The 22,661-nt window shown below is 33.4% G+C and overlaps 3 protein-coding genes across 3 annotated transcripts; all 3 read left to right on the top strand.

Annotated features, from left to right (window-relative positions):
- Positions 1-1,106: 1,106 nt before the first annotated feature.
- On the top strand, positions 1,107-2,869 carry LOC129903939 (probable WRKY transcription factor 7). Its single transcript, XM_055979461.1, has 3 exons — positions 1,107-2,030; positions 2,133-2,258; positions 2,394-2,869. Exons 1-3 carry the CDS (start codon positions 1,288-1,290, stop codon positions 2,554-2,556), a joined length of 1,032 nt encoding a protein of 343 aa, XP_055835436.1. The 5' UTR covers positions 1,107-1,287; the 3' UTR covers positions 2,557-2,869.
- A 3,961-nt stretch (positions 2,870-6,830) lies between these two features.
- Positions 6,831-8,290, top strand: LOC129903220 (uncharacterized protein At4g06744). Its single transcript, XM_055978729.1, has one exon. The coding sequence runs from the start codon at positions 6,946-6,948 to the stop codon at positions 8,098-8,100; it is 1,155 nt and encodes a 384-aa protein (XP_055834704.1). The 5' UTR covers positions 6,831-6,945; the 3' UTR covers positions 8,101-8,290.
- Positions 8,291-17,395: 9,105 nt separating this feature from the next.
- Positions 17,396-20,833, top strand: LOC129904461 (probable inactive receptor kinase At5g67200). The gene is made up of 2 exons (XM_055980032.1): positions 17,396-18,996; positions 20,002-20,833. Exons 1-2 carry the CDS (start codon positions 17,586-17,588, stop codon positions 20,619-20,621), a joined length of 2,031 nt encoding a protein of 676 aa, XP_055836007.1. The 5' UTR covers positions 17,396-17,585; the 3' UTR covers positions 20,622-20,833.
- Positions 20,834-22,661: the final 1,828 nt, after the last annotated feature.

The following is a 22,661-nucleotide window of genomic DNA, read 5'->3' as shown; positions in this document are numbered from 1 at the left end:
TTAATGTTTTAAAATAATGAGTAAGTAATAATAAATGTACAAGAGTAGATTTTTAAATATCATATGGCTATAAAAGAAAGAAGAAAAGAAAGAAAAAAGACTTGTCTATGCCCCATATGGACTTTTGCATTAAAAGATGTTAAAGAGTCAACTCTACCTTACTGGCTCCAACCTAACTCCCATTTTACCCTATTCATTCATCCAACGGCTCATTACTTCCTTTTGACTTTCTGCCTCTTGCCCCCCCACCCCTTGTCATCTTCCATTTTCCACTGTTTTACCCTTTAACTGGTCTCCCACACACCCTAAAAAAAGATAAATTAGTCAATGCCCCCTTTTTCTCTCCTTCAAAGAAATGAATAATCAACGTGGACACATATCATTGGCTTAATCCTTTAGTGGTAGTTTAATAAATGGCTTTGAGGTGAGCTAGGTAGATATTAAATTTTGTGTTTATAGTATCATGTTTAATACTCCCTCGGTTCTGTGATTTAATTTGAAGATAAAAGAAAATATTTTTGAAATTTATAGATTTAAATAAGTCATAAATGTCGTATGATTCTAAATCATTTTGTTAAAGATAGATTGATATTTCAAACGTAAATTGTTACTAAATAATGAAAAGTGTTAATTTAATTTATTTTTTTAAATGAATCATGTAAATTGGAACAGAGTGAATATTTGATTAGAAAATGAGTTATTCATGTATCGAATTAATTTAATGTTAGATTTGCAATTTATAAAGTAAAGTAATTAATACACGTATAAATTATTCGAGATTTTATATAAAATAAAAAAGGAAGAAACTAAATTATATATTAGTAATATCTATATAACTTTAATGAAATAACAAACAATCACTTCATGAGTTATAGGGTCATAGTTCATTCATTTACTATTTAGATTAATAAAGATTGTAGTATAACAAATTAAAAGTCTTAAAGTTTGAGTTTCAATATGAAAAAATCTTTGTATATATTGAATTTTGTTAATTAAAACCTCGATTTAAAACTCGAACGTCCGGTCAAAAACCAAAAAAAAACAAACTCATTCACATAGAGAAAGCTACCAAATAAAAGGAGAGAGAAAAAAACAAAAGAAAAAGAGAAAAAGGGGCATCATAAGTTTGACTCTCTCCCCCGTTGATTAAAATAAAAATTTTCCCCCATTTTCTCTCTCTCTTTATTTCTCTATATCTTCCCTGCCTTTCATTATCTTCTACCCCTCTCCTCACTCTTCCCATCAACTTTCTTTTTCTCCTTCTCTCTGTTCTATGGTGTTGTAAAAATGGCTGTAGAGTTAATGACCAGTGGTTATAGAAGCGATAATTTTTCATCAAAAATGGAGGAAACCGCCGTTCAAGAAGCTGCCGCCGCCGGCCTTCAAAGCGTTGAGAAATTAATCCGATTGCTATCTCAATCCCATCAACAACAACATCAACAAAAGTCGAATTTTCAAGGTTCGTCTGTTTCTGCAGATTATCAAGCTGTAGCTGATACTGCTGTAAACAAATTCAAAAAGTTCATTTCTTTACTCGACAAAAACAGAACTGGTCATGCCAGATTCCGTCGAGGACCAATTACTTCTCCTCCACCACCAAAACCCCAGCAAAACAAGCTTCAATCACAACAACCCATTAAGAATCAGAGCCCCCAAATAGAAGAAATCGAAAAGCCTACCAAAGTCTACTGTCCGACCCCAATTCAAAGATTGCCTCCGTTACCACATAACCATCTTCAATTAGTGAAAAATGGGTCGAATGAGAGGAAAGAAGCATCAACCACCATCAATTTTGCTTCTGCATCGCCGGCGACTTCGTTCATGTCATCGTTAACAGGGGAATCAGAGAGTTTGCAGCAGTCTTTATCTTCTGGGTTTCAAATAACAAATCTTTCTCAGGTTTCATCCGCCGGCCGGCCACCTCTTTCTACTTCTTCATTCAAAAGAAAGTGTAGTTCCATGGACGATACTGCCCTCAAGTGCAACAGCGCCGGTGGGTCCTCCGGCCGTTGCCACTGTCCAAAGAAAAGGTAAAAATTAACCCCAAGATTTCATTTTTATCACTTAAAATCCATATTTGTACAATAAAAATCTGATTTTTTAACTGATTTGTGTTTGTTTTAATGATTCAGGAAATCAAGAGTGAAAAGAGAAGTTAGAGTCCCTGCTATTAGCATGAAAATGGCTGATATTCCACCTGATGATTATTCTTGGAGAAAATATGGTCAAAAACCCATTAAGGGTTCTCCTCATCCTAGGTTAGTTTTGAGCATTTCCTCTTTCTTGATAACTAGAACCCATAATTTCATATTAGAATTATAGAATACTTAGCATTTGAGTAACCCCATCTAATTTAGTTTTAGAATCTAATTGTGTATCTTGAAAATTTTCAGGGGATATTACAAATGTAGCAGTGTACGAGGATGTCCAGCACGTAAACATGTTGAAAGAGCATTAGATGATCCAGCTATGTTGATTGTTACATATGAAGGAGAACACAATCATTCCCATTCCATTACAGAAACACCAGCAGCTCATGTTCTTGAATCTTCTTAAATCTTAATGATAATCAAAATCCTCCTATTGATCTACTCAACGGCTCAGATCTTCTTTAGAAACGTGAAAGAGTAAATCAGCACTGTCGATCTAATGGTCAACGCCTAAAGAAAAAAAGAGGCAACATTTGTTTAATTTTTATTCTCTCTATGTATTTGTCGTTGAAAAACTTTTGATTATGCGTGGAAAAAATTGAAAGGAGATAGAGAGCAAATTGTGGATTTGGTGGGAATTGAATCATGCAACATTTAGTGGGTACTTTTTTTTAAATTATTTTTTTCCTTTTTTTAATACTATACATATCTTGTTGGAAGATTTTTTTTTTCTTTGTTTAATTTGTGATTTGACGTTTAATTGTTTATACACGTTAGGTTGGTTCTAGCAAGGAAGTCCACTTATTCCATCTTCCACTAAAAAACAATAAAGAAAGAGTTTTGGTTCTCACCGTAATTGTTAGTCAATGGGAATTAAGATTAAAGAATTTAATCAAGTTGGGATTAGTCTATTCAAGAACGTGTCGTAAGTGGGACGTTTGACAAACTTTAAGTTATATTTTTCTATAAAGAATAAATATTTCAGTAATGGGAAAATGGGTTGGTGTTACGTCAGTTTGGACTTTTTTAAGGTAGTGTTGTTTTTATATATTATTCAAATGTATGGTCCAGCTAGTTGTCTATAAATTATTTTTGGCTAATTTGGAATAATAATTGAGGGGAAGATGTTGGTTCGAGATGAATCTTTGGAAATTAATATTTGTGGATTGACCCAAATACAGATAAAGGCTTGGGTGGTGTGCGTGGGTCACAACTTGCACAACTTATAATGTGTGTATATATTGCAAAGTCAATATGGAAACACAATAATTAATGAGGTGCTATAAAAATCACGATAATTAAATAGAGATAAAAAAACATTAGGTTGCTTTACATCCTTAAAAAAATTGATAGATAGTTATTTGGTGTTTATGCTGACTGCTGATGAACGGAAGGAATCGAGATTTGAATTGAATTCTGTGTTTATGATGATTGTCAAATGATTGAGATGTGCCTAAATTTGGTTTTATAAAACAATATTTAATAAAAAAGAGAGAATGATATGTTATTTGAAATAATATATAAATATATCTTTTAATGTGATTTTATCTGATATTTATATCCATTTTATTTTGAGTGTATGCACAGGTATATCATGATATAAATTTTTTTGATCATACTCTTTCATTTCATATTTTATATAAATTTACGTAGAACCAAAGTCTAATTTTGTTTTGATCCGATAAATTGATAAATGGATAATTAATATGAAATGGAGGAGTATGATCATAAAAATATTTACTGGACCTTTGACAAATTTAAGAATTAATATAGAAATACTAGTTTGTAGATGTAGAAGATGGATAACATGTGGAGAGATGAACGTGCCCTATACCCAATTAGATAACTTTCTTTTCTTTGTTTGTCTGGTCAAATTACGAGAACCCTCCTTGGGGTGGTACTCTATTTGGTATCCTATGCTATATTTTGGACTCTTATATGACTTTTCTGAAATTATGTTGAAAATAAGAAGATAATAGTCAATTAAATTTTATGTTTTTAAGCTCAAAATATTGAAATGTTTGAATTAGTTTATTTTAGACGTTTTAAAGTAATTTTGCAATGTTCAGGTAAAATAAAAAAGTGTTTTACAATTAATGATGTACCCTCCTATTAGAGGTCTCATTTGGTTGAACCTACCATGTCCACTCTAGATATACCAAGCACATAAAGTGCGCGACTCAATAACTAATTATCACACTCATAGTTAGGCTAATATGTATTGAAAGGTTTAAACTATAAATAAAATATTTTTTAATAACGTAACCTCATTTTTCTTAGGTTATAAGTTCATCCTAACAAGAATGTTTGAAAGTGAAAGTTAATATTGAAAATTTGTGAGTCAGAATGAAAACAGTATTTTTACATTGGTTAGTCAAATTTGGGCTATAGTGGTGTCCTCTTTCATTGTCGGGACTGGCGATGGGTCAATTTTTTTTTATAACCTTAAAATGAATTTAAATATCTGATCGGTGGCTACACTGTAATTTTCAATTTGACTACTTCGCCGCACAACAAGGAAGTTAGAAATTTCATCAAGATAGTTTAAGGATACTTTTAAGATTACAAATAAATTACATTTGACTTATATATTTATTGCATTATTTTTCGATAAAGAGTTTCAACTAATCAATCTTCACCGTTATTATGCCGCTGCTGGAGAATCCCAGATTCTTAAGAGTCTTGCAATTGGTCTAGTCAATTTATTAACCAAACTTTTCTAACTTAATTCAACATTTTTAACATGTGTCTCATCATACTGTTGCTTTTTATCTATTTGGATGAATTAGCCCATAAATAAGAGATTCATACAAGTGAGATGAACCAGTTTATGCTTGAAGAATTAATAATTAATTATTATTGTTGTTGGGCTTGTCCAATTTACGAGCAGATTAAATTGCTCATTCATAATAAAAGGAAAATTATGCGGTATGACAAATTTTTCTACTATATTATGCGGTATGGATATAGTTTAAAATAATTACGGCTCATTTACTTCTTATGGCAAATCTCGCTACCAGATAAACAATATATATGTATATTAGTTATCATTATACATTTTTCTGACAAATATACATATATAATTCGACAGATATACATATACAATTCGACACTCTCCTCCCTATCTCGATCTCGTTTGCCTATCTCCTCCCTCTCTCGATCTCGTTTGCCTCGCTCCTCCTCTCTCAATCTCGCTTGCCTTATATACATATATAATTTGACAGATATACATATACAATTCACCTCTCGCTCGCCTCTCTCCTCCATCTCTCGATCTCGCTCGCCTCTCTCCTCCATCTCTCGATCTCGCTCGCCTCTCTCCTTCTCTGTCTCAATCTCGCTTTCCAGATATACAAATACATATATATACCAGTGTTTGTATATTTTGGTATACAAATCATTCGTGAGTATAGCGATTGTATAATTCATGAGTATAGCGATTGTATAATTCATGAGTATAGCGATTGTATAATTCATGAGTATAGCGATTGTATAATTCACTACAACATTTATGTAATGATAAAATTTATGTTTTCCATTATAAATAATTAGAAAAACTATACCATATAAAAGTAATTATGCTTTAAAAGTTACCATATCAGAAAATTCCCCTTCATAAAAGTTCGTATTTTAGTCGATGGTCTAGAAATAGTTCGAAACTGAAACTCAAGGCCCATTATCTAAGTACGGGAATTGTTTGAAGTGGATCACAAATCAAACACAAAAAGCCTTCTAATTGATTTTCTCATATGTCATTAAGTCCATCTACTCCAAAAAATGTAGAACCATATGATTAGCTAAGGATTCTCATGGAAACACGTCATCTCCTGCTGACAAAATCTTGGTTAATCCTAAAATCTAAGAATTAATGTCCATTTAATTTGTTGAATGCTCTGGTTGGACCCTACCATAATTCTAAAACCTAATGGGGGAGGGGTAGAGCTATAGACTATAGTATTATGTATGGATTCGGATGAATTTAATTGCTTATATTAGGAAATCTATTAAATATGCATAGATATTCAGTAACTAAAGTGAATTATCAGTTCAATCGCAAATTCAATTCAAATCTTGACTCCACCTTTTCTAATAGATTGGGTGGGTTACAACAAAATCTGATAGTTACGGCCTACAGGAACAAATATTGACTGGAACTTGTAAAGACTTAGGAGGTCCCGGAAAATAATCCTGCTTATACGTGATTAACATTATATTTTATATATATATATTAAATGTTGAAATCCTATTTAATTTTTATTTATTTTTTATATTTTGAACTCCTTTAATAAAAATTATGGCTCTACCAACCAATTTTCAGGCGTTCGAGTTAGTATTTAGTACAAAAGATTTTAGTATATAAATATTGAAATCTGGTACTAGTGGGCAAACAGATAACAAAAAATGTCAAAAAGTGAACATGACATCTTCTTTATGTGCGAGTTTTAATAATGAAAAGCGTTATGTTCCCTGGCCACAACCAAAGAGTGTTTAAAAAAACACTCAGGATTGGTTGGTAAATCAAGTTGTGCGAAGAAAATAAATCATTTCAAGAACTTTTTTTGTGACCAATCACAGGCAGGGGCAGAGCCAGAGTTCATCCTAGATAAAAATTTTTTTTATCTATATACAGCAAATATTTAATTAACTTGAGTTCCTCCTGTATTTATCACTTCCTTAACAAAAATTTTGGCTCTTCGCCACTCATCCGAGGAAAAGCAATTTATCGAGACTATATATATATAGTATTGATGATTTGTTGGTTTGTTCTCTGCTTTCATTTTCTTAGTTTTGAGAGATGATGAATAGTACTATCAAATTTCTAATATTTTTCTTGAGTGTTACAGCAGCACAACCACTAAAAGGACAATACCAATTGATTTTTGCAGATCAAAGGCTTGCTATAGTATACCCCATTATCCAAAAATTCAAGAGTATCATCTCTGCTGATCCTCTGGGTGTTACAAAATCTTGGGTTGGTCCAAACATATGTAATTATACTGGTTTTTATTGTGAAAGTCCCCCAGACAACAACTCAGCAATTGCTCTTGCTTCTATTGATTTCAATGGATTTCAACTTAGCGCGTCTACGCTTGATGGCTTCCTCGATCAGCTTCCAGATATAGCCATTTTTCATGCTAATTCCAACAATTTTGGTGGGACTCTGTCTCCAAAAATCGCGAATCTTCCTTATCTCTATGAACTTGATATTAGTAACAACCAATTTTTCGGACCATTTCCTAGTCCAATTTTGGGCATGAATAGCCTAAATTTATTGGATATAAGATTCAATTCTTTCACTGGATCAGTCCCACCTCAATTATTCACTAAAGATCAATTAGACGCGCTCTTCATCAACAACAACAATTTCATGCAGATGCTTCCTGATAACATCGCAACCAGCCATGTTACATATCTTACCTTAGCCAACAATAGATTTTTCGGTCCTATCCCACGTAGTATTTCCAAAATCTTGTCGAGTTTGTCTGAAATCTTGCTACTTAACAACTTGTTAAGTGGATGTCTCCCTTATGAACTTGGATTCTTGAACGAAGCAGTAGTTTTCGATGCTGGCAATAATAGACTCACCGGTCCACTTCCGTTTTCATTAGGGTGCTTGGAAAATGTCGAAATTTTGAATTTTGCGGGAAATCAGTTGTATGGGATAGTGCCTGATGTGATTTGTGCCCTGGGGAATTTGGCCAATTTATCCTTGTCCGATAACTATTTTACAGGATTCGGGCCAATTTGTTTGAGATTAATAGAAAATGGTGTGCTTGATTTGAGGAATAATTGTATTCCTGGTCTTCCATTTCAAAGATCAATTGCTGAATGTGTTGCATTTTTTGCTTACCCAAGGTACTGTCCACACATGGCTACATATACTTATATTCCTTGTTGGCTTTCCAATTTCAAAACACCTCCTTTGGATCTCTCTCAATTGGCTCCGTAAAAGGGCAATCCGGTGCATAAAGCATCTAACGTTGGCAGTTCGGGAAAGGCTCCTTAGCATTTCTGGTATTGATCATAAACATACATTTCCCTTCTTCGAGATATTTTTGTTTTAAATTAAGCTTGTATTTTCCATTGAACAGAGTGTGATCATTCATGACTTGTAAGTTGTAATCTCTCTATTTGGAGTATGGCTCAGTAGTAAATTTACGTTACTTTATATGGAAAGTCGAATGTAAATAAACTGATCTATTTACCAACATGTCGACTCTATATATAGGACACATTAATTGAGTCCTAAAATGCTTATATATTATGCTGTTGATTGAATAGCAAAGATGGACAGACAGCAGACGTCTCAGTATTGACTAATTTCTTATGTAGTTAAATTACAGATCGATACCATAATAACTCTTAAGAATTAATATTCTTAATTATTTCCTTCATATGTAAAGTTATCGCAAGCAAAATTATCATGAAACAAGAGTTTTAGCAAAGGTCAACACCAACGCATATTCAATAAGACAGGTTCATGATATACTGACACTTCAGAGTTCTAGCACATGTTGATATCACGTTAAAAAGGTTGTTTGATTGGAGAGATAATAGACGTAAGATTTGCATATATTCTATATTGCCTAAACCCTTACTCCTTAGGATTATTAGGGATATATTTAGTGGTTGTAGTCTTGTAGAATAAAATGTGGGATTGTTTTGTCCACCTAATTATAAATATTCTCGAAAGAGCAAGCTATCACATTAAGTTCTACTTGGAGAATTCTGGAAAATACGAAAGTGTCTAAACTAAATTATATTTAATGCACCGCCGACCTACTATTGCCATGGCGCTGGTGGATACCCAGCTCTGAACAGTCCGTCAGATACAATAACTTAAATCATTTGATTATGTATAATAATTAAACGGCTTTGTCATACAATCACTCCTCCTTTGTTTTCAATCGTTTTATTTATTTGGTTAATGGACATATAATATAAAGTTATAAACTACCCAGCGAGAGCCAGAATCTTCTTATCTATATGATCTCACATTTTTTGTTTTTTGAGAATTAATTTAATTAATTTTTAAAATTAAATTAATTCAAATATTCTATCTTATACTATACTTTAACGTTTACTAAGGCTTAATTAGTTATTAGAAGGCCCATTTTGGTTTGAGGAACAAAGCAAATTGAAAATTTCTTAAAAGCTTCCTTGTCCAGTTATTAATCACAGTCATTAAGTTGAACTAATCTTTTGGGAATGCTGCTACTGTTGAATCTCTAGAGCAACTTTATAGAACGCATCCGTTGTTTAATAATTGTAAACATAGGTAGAGCCACCATTTGATATGATTTACTTGAGTCGAGAGTTCATTGAAAAACAATATTTTTATCTTCGTAAATCAGGGGTAAAGCTGTATATATGCTACCGTCCCTAAGTATCTCAATTATTCAAGTAATGTTTCGTTTCTTTTTGAGTAAATGCATCAAATAACTATTAAACTTCGAAACAGAACTTACTTTAGTACTTTAACTATACAGACGTTTATTTACCATCGCTAACAACTTTCAAGTGAATTAAATATCATCCTCAATACCACCTTCACCCGTCACGTCATTAAAATTTTTTTATTTCTTTCTGCTTATTCACGATTTTCTTTGTTTCTTTAAATATATTTTTAGGACTTATGTAACCTAATTAATTAATGTCTAAAATTATGTGGGCTCATTTATTTAACAAAAAGCTTCATCATTAGCTCCAAATTGGAGGTAAACTCTTTAAACACTGGAGTCAAAAATTGAAACTAAAATTTTCCAACAATGCCAACCGAAAATTGAAGCTAATTTCTTTCAACAATGGTTTATTTAGTTATAGCCTCGAGCTTCATATTTGTCAACAAGATTTGTGGCTAAATGATAAGTAAAATCTTGATTCGAGTTTCTACTCTTCATTTCATTGGTGAGATTAAAGCTGCCAGAACATTAATTGAAAATTTGGATCTTTGAATAAGTCTTCCTAATGGGTATTGTGAAATCCATGTGGATTTTGTGATTATTTAAAAATATGTATTCATCATCACTTCATTCTTCTCCATTATTATTGTTATTGGTGGTGGATGTTGTGAAATTAATGGATGTAACCATGATGTTAGTGTTGAGTTTTGTGAAATGGATGTCAACAATAATAAAATGATGTGAAATAGAATAGTGAATTGCTAAAGGGTTGGTAGAATGAAAGTAATGGGAAAAGATATGGATATCTATTGGAGAAGACAACAAAATAAAGAGACAAAAAATTAAAATTTTATTTAAAAATGGGACACACAAATTTCATTATCTATAAATAAGAAAATTCACATTTTAAAAAAAAATTAATATGCCATGAAGTTTTTTTTAAAAAAAAATTATGTATATATTGACCAATAAAAAAATGTCATGTGTATAATTCTAGGGGTCGTTTGGTTTGAAAACAAGTTATGATGGAATTAGTTATGATGAGAAAAGTTATGTTGAGTGTAGTTATAATAGAATAAGTTATGCTGAGATTATTTTGAGTGTTTGGTTTGTTGTGTTCACAATAATATGTATTGCATAAATTTTAAGAATAGGTTGTTGTTTACAAGAATGCCCTTCACTTTATTTAGTTTTTTATATTTTCTTTGCAAACTTTAATTATTCAATATTCATTCTTAAAATAAAACTTTCATCTTCTTTACCTTAAATATTTTTATATGTGCGTTTCCATGATGTCCGTATGTATTTAAAAATAAAATTTTCTTCTTATTTAATTTAAAAATAGAATTTTTATTTTAAGTTTGTTAAAGTAAAAAAGAATTTATGAGAAATCAAAATATAAATAAACATAAGAATTAGCCAAATAAATTTATAAATAAAAATTATATTATATAGTGTAATTTTTTAATAGAAAAAATATGAAAAATTATCATAAAAATAAGGAATGAATGTTGTTATATATTATATTAAAAATAATATAAATATATATGAATGTGAAAAGTGAGGTAAAAAATTATTTAAAGAGATATATTTGTCATTTACCTATTTTATCCCGGGATAAGTTATTCCGACATTAGTATACGACCCAAGAGGAGGGGTAATTTATCCCGATATAAGTTATTTCGGACTTGACAACCAAACACCAACTTAAGTGCTACTATAGTTTAATCCCAAAATTAATTGGTGTTATCCTTCAACCAAACCCCTTATAGTTTTAGTTTTTCATTTTTGCTTCTTCACATGCCCTTAGGAGAGTGAGTTTACTCTGTTGGTCACGTCACCCTTTAGATGGTATTTAGTTCATTTAAAAATTATTAAGGAGATAAATAAATATCCATGTAATTAAATGTTAAAGTAAATTTTATTGCCCAGAGTGATTTGATGTATTTTTTCTTTCTTTTTTAATTTTCAACAAGTAAAATGATTTAGGAAAAATTATACCATACATGTATTTTACAAGTCAATATTTCAAGTTTTAAATATAGTTTTAAGTATGTTTAACTTATAACATTTTATTCTTAGATCTTAACATATCTCTATTTATTTAAAATTAGTTTAAATTAAATTTCTTATAATTTTTTCATTTAGATCATAATTAATAAGAGATAATTATGTAGAGAAAGATGAATACAATCTCACAACGCTTTAATGAGATCAAATCAAATCACTATAATCTTATTTTTTTACTTTCTTTCTTCAACTTAATTCAAAACACTTTCTAATCAAAATCCTACAGCAAATCATTGTTCTGTCGCATGGATTGCTTCACTAGTAAAATTGCTTCCTGTATTTTCAATGACTTTGATTGATCCACCAAAATAATTGATTGTGTGACCAATGAGCATGATGTGTTCATCCCAGGTCATCAATTGACCTTTACCGGTAGTGCCACCAACAAGCACACCCTCAACGCCATTTACAATTTGCAAATTTACTAAGGTGTCATAAGCCTCAAGATCGAATCTTCCATCTGGTAGATATGGGGTTTTGATTGCAGTAATAAATCGAAGAGCTTTAATGTCCTCGGTAATCATCTTATTTTTAACTTCATTACTGTGCATTAGAAGGTGAAAACTTGAAATTACTGCTGCTCTTGATTTAATTTTTGTATGAATACCCTATTATCAAAGTTAATATGAAATTATTATGAATTTAATATATTCTAATTCTTTTAGTCCAAACTTATATATTGGCATGAGAATGGTATTTTTATTTGAATATAAATGTGAAAAATGTGTACAGATTTAGTTTGATTCTTTTTTTTTGTAGTTGTCATGAATTTGATATGAATTTTGTAGTTGTTACAAACTGATACGCAATGTATTTTTGTATATATAAATGGCATTTAATTGACATAATGTGGTATGATTTTGATTTTCTTTACAATTTATACTAAGTTGATATGATATGATTCATAATCAGCGTGAAATTTGTATTTAATTAATACTTAATCTCTAATTCATCTACATTTATGATTTGATATAGTTATAAAATATGTTATTATTTTTTTCGATATCTATTTCAGAGATATATGTGGTATTAAAATGGTATGAAAATTTGATATACTGTATAATTATATAGGTATTTTCACAGTTTGTATGAAATTGGTATGACTTTGTTATAAAAAGTATACATATTTGCGTGAATCTGCTATAAAATGTGTATAAAAGTTGTTTCTATTTGGTATTATGTAATACATTAAATTTATAATGGAACAGGAAAGTATGTTGATTTCCAAATAGAAGAAATTATATATTACGTGTAGCACATGTCGTTGGGAGGGACAAAACAGGAAGACATATTCAAATTATCTTGCTGAAAATTAGTCATAATTTATTTTAATTTTAATTTAGTTATTTAATTGTGACAAACACATATTTTGATGTTTTTGGTCTTTTAACTCAATGAATTCTGATTTCAAAATATTTATTATGTGTAATACTTAATCCTTTGTGTATGCATTATTTTACAAATGTATACTCAAAAACTAAAACTGGTTAATGCTGATAACCATTTGCTATTCACATGGCATCCAATTTGCATCCATTTGAAAAATTAAGTCTATCAATGTATGCAATTGGTATCCAACTGGAAAAGTCTAATCATGTTTGAAATTGGTATCTAATTGGTATCCACTAGAAAATACAACATATAATTAAGATTTCAATCGAGTAAGCCAAACTAAAATTAGTTAATGCTGTATCAAATTGATATCCATATGGATAGCTTAAGTGTAACAAAATATGCAATTGGTATCTGAATTGAATTTCAAAATATTTAATTCTTACTACTTTGTGTATGTAGTATTTTTCAAAACTAAAATTCCAATTTAAATACTTATTTTAATTAAGATTTCATATTATTATCTCCTTATTGAATCAAGATTGAATGAATGTTACCATACTGAATTTTTTTTTATGTTACTTTATATAATTTATATAAAAATAAATTAATTTAAAATCATGGATGAAAACATAAAATTTTGTATTGAAGATAAATAGGGAAGAAAAAGAAAAAAAGCGTGCATGAAAAAGTTAAAGAAAAAATAACTAACTTTGGTACATTAAAGGAGAAAATTGTGTGAGAATATTAAGGAGAGATTAAAAAAATAAAACAAATTTAAATAATAAGAATACTAAATAAAAAAAATGATATCAATTTTTAAAACAATAAAAAATCGTGTAAAGAAGAAGGAAAAAGAAACTAATATAATAGATTGATATTATTAATTATGATATTAATTAGTAGATAGATAATAACCAAAATAGAGTCCAACTAAATGGATCTGGTCATTTATTAAACTCTATATTTAAGGAATTGAGTAATTTAAGAACAGTAAATTCGTTTTACAGTTACAACAAATCAATTGATTGAGGAAATTAAGACTTTTAATATTTATGATTGATGGAAATCCCAAGCAACTAAATAAAATGTCATTTTTTATTCTTTTTTTAATAAATATTTATATTTCATTTTTAATACTTTAATTAATGCATATTATTTTCAAATCTGTTATAACTTAAAAGCTTTTTATTGCTACAATCTAAAAATTTCACAATGATTTATTGAGTGAAAAGAGAAGAGAACCCATGTCATGGCATCTCCAAATTCCATATCATATTTATCCCTTTATAATATTTGGTGTCGTTGTTACTCTCTTGTTATTGTTATTTAACGTGAATATTATTTTGAGTGAGATTATCATTTTTCAACATTATTAGCATCTCTCCTGCAACTTTTGGTGTCTCTCCGGCGATTTTCGCCTTCGACCATAGTAAGCTAGATTAGGGCTCTTACATACTCGCCGACACCATCGCTTCTCTGCTCTTCTCTTCTACTTAGAAGAAGACATGAGTTTTTGTCTTTTTGATTAGCATATCCAATGTGTGTCTTCGGTGGTAGCGGAATTGATCGGGTGTTGGAAGTTGGAACAGTAAGTTGGTTTTCTCGTTTCATTGTTCCACTGATCTCTCCTGTGATTTTCTTCTGCTGGTTCGTTGCTCGGATGCTTCTGCTGCATATTTCCCAAAGAGCTTTTGGGTTGGCGATAGCCAATTCAAATTTTCCAAAGAAGGAGGACCACTTGGTAACCTTCCGGAGTACGGTGGCTAAGACTCAGATAATTTTTTTACTCCTTAGGAAGGATGATAAAGGTCTGTGCAAAGACTGTAAGGTCATTCCAATCGACAACCTTACGACCCGACATAAGTTCTTAGTGATGGATTTAGAGATCAAGATGACGAGAAAGAAGAGGGTCGGAGAAGACCGACCTAGGATCAGATAGGGGAGTTTGATCACGGCTAGAGCCCATGAGATGGGAGAGAAATCGAAGGATATGGGGCCTAGGATAGTAGTGGGGATGTGAATACTATGTGGGATAGGACAGCTAGTTGTATTAGGATTGTAGTAAGGGAAGTATTGGGAGTCTCGACATGTAGCCGTGGCCGGCATCGAGGGGACTGGTGGTGAAATGGGGAAGTGCAAGAGAAGGTGAAAGCAAAGAAGATAGCCTATGCGAAGCTGATAAAAAGCAAGAATGAGGTGGAGAATTGGATGAATAGGGAACTTTATAAGATATCGAGGAATGAGGCGAAGTCGGCGATTTCGACGGCAAAAACGAAAGTTTTTGAACTCCTTTATGCTGAACTAGAAGAGAAAGGCGGGGATAAAAAATTATTCATGCTAGCTAGGGTGCGGGAGAGAAGGGCACGCGATGTGGATCAAGTGAAGTGCATTAAGGACGAGCATGAAAAAGTATTGGTAGATGAGACCCTCATTAAACAGAGATGACAGTCGTACTTCCATAAACTCTTGAATGAAGAAGGGGACAGAGAGATTGTGTTGGGAGATTTGGAACATACAGGGAGGCTTCATGATTTTGGGTGTTGCAGGAGTATTACGGTCGAAGAGGTTAAGGGTGTTGTGCGTAGGATTCGCTTGAAGAGAGCGACCGACCCTAACGAGATTTTAGGGAATTTTAGAAGAGCGAGAGCTCGGTAGGTTTGGAGTGGCTGACTATGTTATTTAATATCATATTTAAGATGGCAACGATGCCCGAAGAATGAAGGTCGAGCGTAATGATCCCTCTATACAAAAACAATGGGGGATATCCTGAGCTGCAATAACTACAGATGTATCAAGCTTTTAAGCCATACTATGAAAGTGTTGGAAAGAGTGGTGGAGATGAGGGTTAGGAGAGATGTGTCTTTTTCAAAGAACCAATTTGGATTTATGCCGGAACGCTCAACTACAGAAGCCATCCGTCTTATGAGGAGACTGGTGGAGCAGTATAGGGAGAGGAAAAGGGACTTGCATATGATATTCATCAATCTAGAAAAGGCTTATGATAAAGTTCCACGAGAGATACTATGAAGATGTTTGGAGGTTAAAGGTGTACCTGTGGCGTACATTAGGGTGATCAAGGACATGTATGAGGGTGCTAAAACCAGGATAAGGACATTAGGAGGGGACTCAGAGCACTTTCCAGTTCTGATGGGGTTGCATCAAGGATCAGCCCTTAGTCCATTTCTATTTACCTTGGTGATGTATGGATTGATGCGACAAATTCAAGGTGAGGTGACATGGTGTATGCTTTTTGCGAATGACATAGTCCTGATCGATGAGACTCGTAGCGGAGTTAACGCTAAGCTGGAGAATTAGAGACATATCTTGGAGTCTAAAGGGTTTAAGCTGAGTAGGACTAAGACAGAGTACTTACAATGCAAGTTCAGTGAGACACCACAGGAGGATGGCGCGGAAGTTAGGCTTGGTGACTAGGCCATCCAAAAGAAAAGTAGTTTCAAGTACCTTGGGTCTATCATGCAAGGCAGCAGAGAGATTGACGAGGATGTCACACATCGTATTGGAGCAGGGTAGATAAAATGGAGGCTCGCTTTTGATGTGTTATGTGACAAGAAGGTGCCACCACAACTTAAGAGCAAGATCTACAAAGTGGTGGTTAGACCGGCTATGTTATTTGTGGCAGAGTGTTGGCCAGTTAAGGTCTCTCACGTTCAAAAGATGAAAGTAGCGAGATAAGAATGTTGAGATGGATGTGTAGGCATATCAGGAGTGACAAGATTAGAAATGAGGCTATTCGGGATAAGGCAGAAGTAGCTTCGATGGAAGACAAGATGCGGGAAATGCGACTGAGATGGTTTGGACATGTGAAGAGGAGAGACACAGACGCCCTAGTGCAGAGGTGTGAGAAGTTGGCCATGGATGGTTTTAAAAGAGGTAGGGGTAGGCCGAAGAAATATTGGGGAGAGGTGATTAGACAAGACATGACACAGTTACAGCTTAACGAGGACATGCTCTTAGATAGGAGGGTGTGGAAGACCCATATTAGGGTAGAAGGCTAGTACATAGTCTCGTTATTCTTCCATATTAGTAGGCGCATTAGCGGACTATAATTTCTTGTGCTCTGACTTCTGTTATTATCTTTCTATTACTTTCTGTATTTTGATTACTCTATTTTATCTGTGTCGCTTTCGTTATTTGCGTTATTCGTTATTTGATTTTCCATATCCTTTTGAACCTCCTAGGCTTATCTGACCTTTTTTTATGTTTCTTTTGAGCCGAGGGTCTTTCGGAAACAGCCGTCCTATCTTAGTAGAAGTAAAATCTGCATATACTTTACCTTATCCAGACCCCACGTTATGAAATTTTATTGAGCTGTTGTTGTTGTATTTTTAATATAGTGAAAAACTAAAAACGGATTTATTTGGAAACGACCCTTGAGTACTGACCTAGTGAGCACTATTAACAATTTCCAGAAACATTATGGCCATGGCTGACACAGAAACCGAGAGAGAAATGGCCCCCACTTCCTTTTTTCTTTCTCAAAAATCTTCACGTGAATCTGACTCTACCTTTTCCATATCTTCCAAGACAGCTTCTGCTCCCTTCACTCTTCCACCTCTTTTGTCATGTATTGCACAACGATTCAATCTGAAAACATTTGTGAAAGAAGATGAAAATACATCAATTCTTAGTAGTTACCATTTTTCTGTTTTTGTCTATTTCTTCTCATTCCAATTGTTCCTTGTTGATTCCTTCAGATGCATCAGCATTGTTAGCATTCAAATATAAAGCTGATTTGAAGAACAAACTTGAGTTTTCTGCTAATACAAGTTTCAGATTCTGCAAATGGAAAGGAGTTCAATGTGCTGAGAAGAAAGTGGTTCGTGTTGTTATTGAAGGTTTAGGCCTACGAGGTACATTTCCTGCAAATACATTGTCTATGCTTGATCAACTGAGAGTATTGAGTCTACAAAACAACTCACTTACCGGTCCGATTCCTGATCTTTCTTCACTTGTTAATCTCAAAGTTCTCTTCCTTGATCATAACTTGTTCACCGGTTCGATTCCAGCTTCCATTTTCACTCTTCACAGGCTTAAAACCCTTGATCTCTCCTACAATAATCTCACCGGTTCAATACCCGTTTCAATCAACGGGTTGAACCGGTTGTACTATCTCCGGCTTGACTCGAACCGGATAAACGGATCAATCCCACCGCTGAACCAATCTACCCTCCACGTCTTCAACATTTCTCGCAATGCCCTTTCTGGTCCTATTCCGGTAACTAAAACACTATCCCAGTTTAAAGCGGCGTCGTTTTCAGCTAATAAAGGACTTTGTGGTGAGATCGTACACAAAGAATGCAGTCCAATACAACCGTTTTTCAGTCCATCCACCGCTGCCGCCACCAAAATTACGCCGCCGCCGTCTAAAACTCCGGCAGAACTCGGCCAAAACGAAGATTCACGAAGGGGGAGCCCTTTAAACCATAAAGAAAAGAAAAACCATAAAAGTTTTTTACTCATTATTGGGGTTTCCACAGCTTGTTTAGTACTTTTGTGTTCAGTTATACTATTAGCATTAGCGTCGAAGAAGCACAGAAACTCGAAGAAATTGGGAGAAACTAAGAAATCCGCATTCGACCCAAGTGTTACTGGCAATGCAGAAGCAGTAATGAGGATTGAGGAAGACAACAATGAGTTGGAAGAGAAGGTGAAGAGAGTACAACAAGGAATGCAGCAAGTGATAGGGAAAAGTGGGAACTTAGTATTCTGTGCAGGTGAGGTGCAGGTGTATACCCTGGAGCAGCTGATGAGAGCTTCTGCTGAGCTTTTAGGTAGAGGGACAATGGGGACCACTTATAAAGCAGTGCTTGATAACCGTTTGATTGTATGTGTGAAGAGATTAGACGGTGGGAGATTGGCGGGTACAAGTCAAGAAGAGTTTGAGCAGCATATGGAATCAGTGGGCGGGCTTAGGCACCCGAATTTGGTTCCTTTTCGGGCTTATTTTCAGGCCCGGCAAGAAAGGCTTTTGGTGTATGATTATCAACCCAATGGCAGCCTATTTTCTCTTATTCATGGTACGGTCCTTATCCATTTTTTCCTTAAAAATATTCTACACATTTGTAGCAGTAGTTAACTTGGTAGAAGAAAAAAGAAGAAGTTCATATCACACCATTATAAATTATTGAGATGTGTATAAGCTAATTCAAACACGATTATAGAAATAAAAAGTTTACTTGAAATTTAAAGATTTACATTAAGTTAAAATTTTAATAATACGTGGTATATCGCATTGATAGAAAAAATGATACTCCATTATTAGTACTCATGATATCGAACCGCTAATTTTATGTACTGTTAAAGCTGCATGCCCCATTGATGAAAGCATTGTTCCAAAGCCTTGCTTGTTTATTTATCATAGACCTATCCAAAAAATAATGTAATTAAAGAGGTGAGTTTATATATACTCAATAAATAAATAATTTTAATATTTTTTTCGTTCATTTTTACTTGTCACGTTTATTTTTTAAAAATCAATTTAATTAATTTTTAAAGCTAAATTAAATTAGATTAATTTAATATTATATAAAAAATATTAAAATTGTCATTCCTTTCATATTAATACGACGGAAAACTAATCTGATTTGACCTAAAATGAACGGAATATTTTGAATATATTGTCCAATCAAATAGGATCCATTCTCCATACCCCCCCCCCGCCAGTATTGTTGTAGTTCCTCAACCCCAAGGTGTTCACAAACACAGAGAATCTTGCAGCTGACTCTGACGACATTGGACACAGATTTCTGTCATCCTAAAATACTTGTATGTTTGTTTAGTGTCCTTATCATAGATTAGTAGCATTATTAAAGTTAATTCTGTCTGAGCTACGAATGTTATTTTTATCCTGTTTCACGTGTGGTTGCGTAACGTGAAGTTAACAAGTATAGTGGTTAGCATTCATAATTCATAAAGTAATATAAAGAATAGTGTTATTGCATATTTAATTCCACGGCGGTACTGAATTTTTGGGTGGTGGCATCTGAAATATAATTTGACTGGTCAACGTGCCACGTATACAGGTTCCAAGTCATCAAGAGCAAAGCCACTTCACTGGACTTCATGTTTGAAAATAGCAGAGGACGTAGCTCAAGGACTTTCCTACATCCACCAAGCATGGAGGCTAGTCCATGGCAATCTCAAGTCCTCTAACATCCTCCTCGGCTCCGACTTCGAGGCGTGCATAACCGACTACTGTCTCTCCGTCCTCTCCGTCCCTTCGGACGATGAGGAACCCGATTCTGTAGCCTACCAGGCTCCAGAAATTCGGAAGTTGAATCACAACAGCCATCACTATCGCCAAGCCAGTACTAAGGCCGATGTCTATTCGTTTGGCGTTCTTTTGCTTGAGCTTCTAACAGGGAAACATCCTTCGGAACATCCATATCTTATGCCAGATGATATGATACATTGGGTGAAGTCTACTAGAGAGGAACATGATGGTAGTATTGGAGAAGATAGTAAATTGGAGATGCTTCTTGAAGTGGCTATGGCTTGTAGAGTGAGCTCACCAGAGCAAAGACCAACAATGTGGCAAGTGTTAAAGATGATACAAGAGATTAAAGAAGCTGTTGTAATGGAAGATAGTCATGAAATGGACCTTCTCACTGGCCCTCCTAATTCTTCGTTAAATCTTAGTTAGTATAAAACTAAAATATATTATATTCACTACAGACTTTTCAATAGTAGTAATTGCAGAAGAAAGTTTCAAAAGGGGGAAAGACTATACTTTTGTTAGCATGTTGATAAGTAGTAGCAGTTTATATTGTCCCCTTATTGGATATCCCTAAATTCTTCATCATCAGTCGAATTGAGTTTGAATTATTTTCTCTATAATAATATATACAATAACTATGTCTCACTTCCATACAAATTGGGATCAACCGTATGGTTCTCACTTCATCATTTGAGCTCATAACCCTTCTTTTTTATTCGGTTTTAAGATCAGCATGTTGCTGGCGGTGCTTTTTTTCCTTTTAAGATCAGGATATCCTTTTAAATTCTTTAAGATGTTAAAATTAGATTGAATCTTGGTAGACAGTAAAGTAATGCAGTATTTACTATGCATCTACTCAAGTTCAAGAAAAAAGAAAAACAGCCAGCTATCTGGTTAGCTGTTGGCTGGTTAGCTACTTTTAGTTCAGTACTTGAATGTTGAATTTCTTTATGTGTTAGGAAGGTTGAAATCATAAAAATAGGGTGCCTTTTACAGTTGGAGGGCGTACATCTTCACTTTGCCCCTATTATTTTGTGGCTTTGACAGAGGTGAGTAGGTGTAACATTTTGTAGGTTAGTTGAACAATTTAATACTATAGCTAATAGCATTGCTGGATGCTTTAATTTCGTATTGAACCATTATTTCCTCCTTATAAATATGAGACTGAATTTAGGTTTGGGACATTTGTGTTCTTTATTGTAAATAGTACTAATACTTCATGGCATATGCTTCAACAATTAACCTAACAACCACGAGATCAAGAATGTGGAATGCTCATTTTTAATTTGAGGTCTCGGGTTAAAACTTTGGATATTGAAAATCCTTGGTAGGAAGCGTGTCCCTATGCCGCACAAATTTGGATTGATCGAATTTCAATGTGATACTTTTCGGATAAAAAAAAAACAATTAACCTAACAATTAAAAGAAAAGAAACCCGTTCACATTCAAATGGTCCCTCTGCCACAAAATTATTATTAACGTGCTTGTAGTTTCTTCGCTTATTATACCTTTGAACAGATTTTGATGTATGCCTGCAAGTAAACAACAGTCGAAATCAGTGTCATTCCTTTTATTTGTACAGAAAAAGAAAAATTGGACCACAAACACCAAACACAACCATTCATCTGCTAAAAACTGGAAACGAGGTGCTTTGACTACTGTTCATTATTAATTTCTAAATATCGTGAGTCAACAAATGTAAATATCCTGACTTGTTTGAATTATGATCAACCTTCGGCGGCCAGAAGTCACGACTCACGAGTTCAAAACTAGCTAGCAGCCACCTCAAACTTTTTTCAAAAAAGTGTTGATAATCATACTATTAATTCTATCTAATTAGTGAGCAAACATGTACGCCTCAATTAGATTAATATATACCTATGGATAGATATGTTTCTTTTTGTCTACTTGACCTTGGGCAAGCAGCCCATAACTTTAATCAAACAAATGTCTTTATATTAGGGTATGGGCCTTTTATTTGTAGCAAGAAACCAAGATAGAGTTTTGAAACTCATTGAAATGGAATACGAGCACTCAAATTTGGTGGGATGACCAATTTTCAGGCGCTTTTACCCTCTGTTTGAATTGCCACACTTTAATGCAAAAATGAAATATCCTTGCTAAATACACAAAAGAAATAATAAAGTTGGTTTTGGAACTTCAAACAAAATTTTGAACCACATTAATTGTTTCTTGGCTTTGTCCAACAATTTTTTGAACAACACGAATCGTTCATTGGGTTCCACTTATCATTCCTTCGAATTCCTGCATCATGTGCTAGAGTTGTACCATACTTTAGTTAGAGGTATTTTTCGTTCAAAACCTTTTTCCATGTCAAAAGATTGGCTAAGTATTAATAAAAACTTTTAAAATAGCGGTTAATATTTGATAAGCAGTGGTTTAAATACCCACTCCTTAGTTAGACATATTGGTCCTTCCATCAATGGGCTTTATGCACTCGCACAC

This window comes from Solanum dulcamara, chromosome 9 (genome assembly GCF_947179165.1).
Source record: "Solanum dulcamara chromosome 9, daSolDulc1.2, whole genome shotgun sequence".
Lineage (NCBI taxonomy): Eukaryota > Viridiplantae > Streptophyta > Magnoliopsida > Solanales > Solanaceae > Solanum > Solanum dulcamara.
Note: the sequence above shows the minus strand (reverse complement) of the source record. Positions and strands in the feature narration are given on the sequence as shown.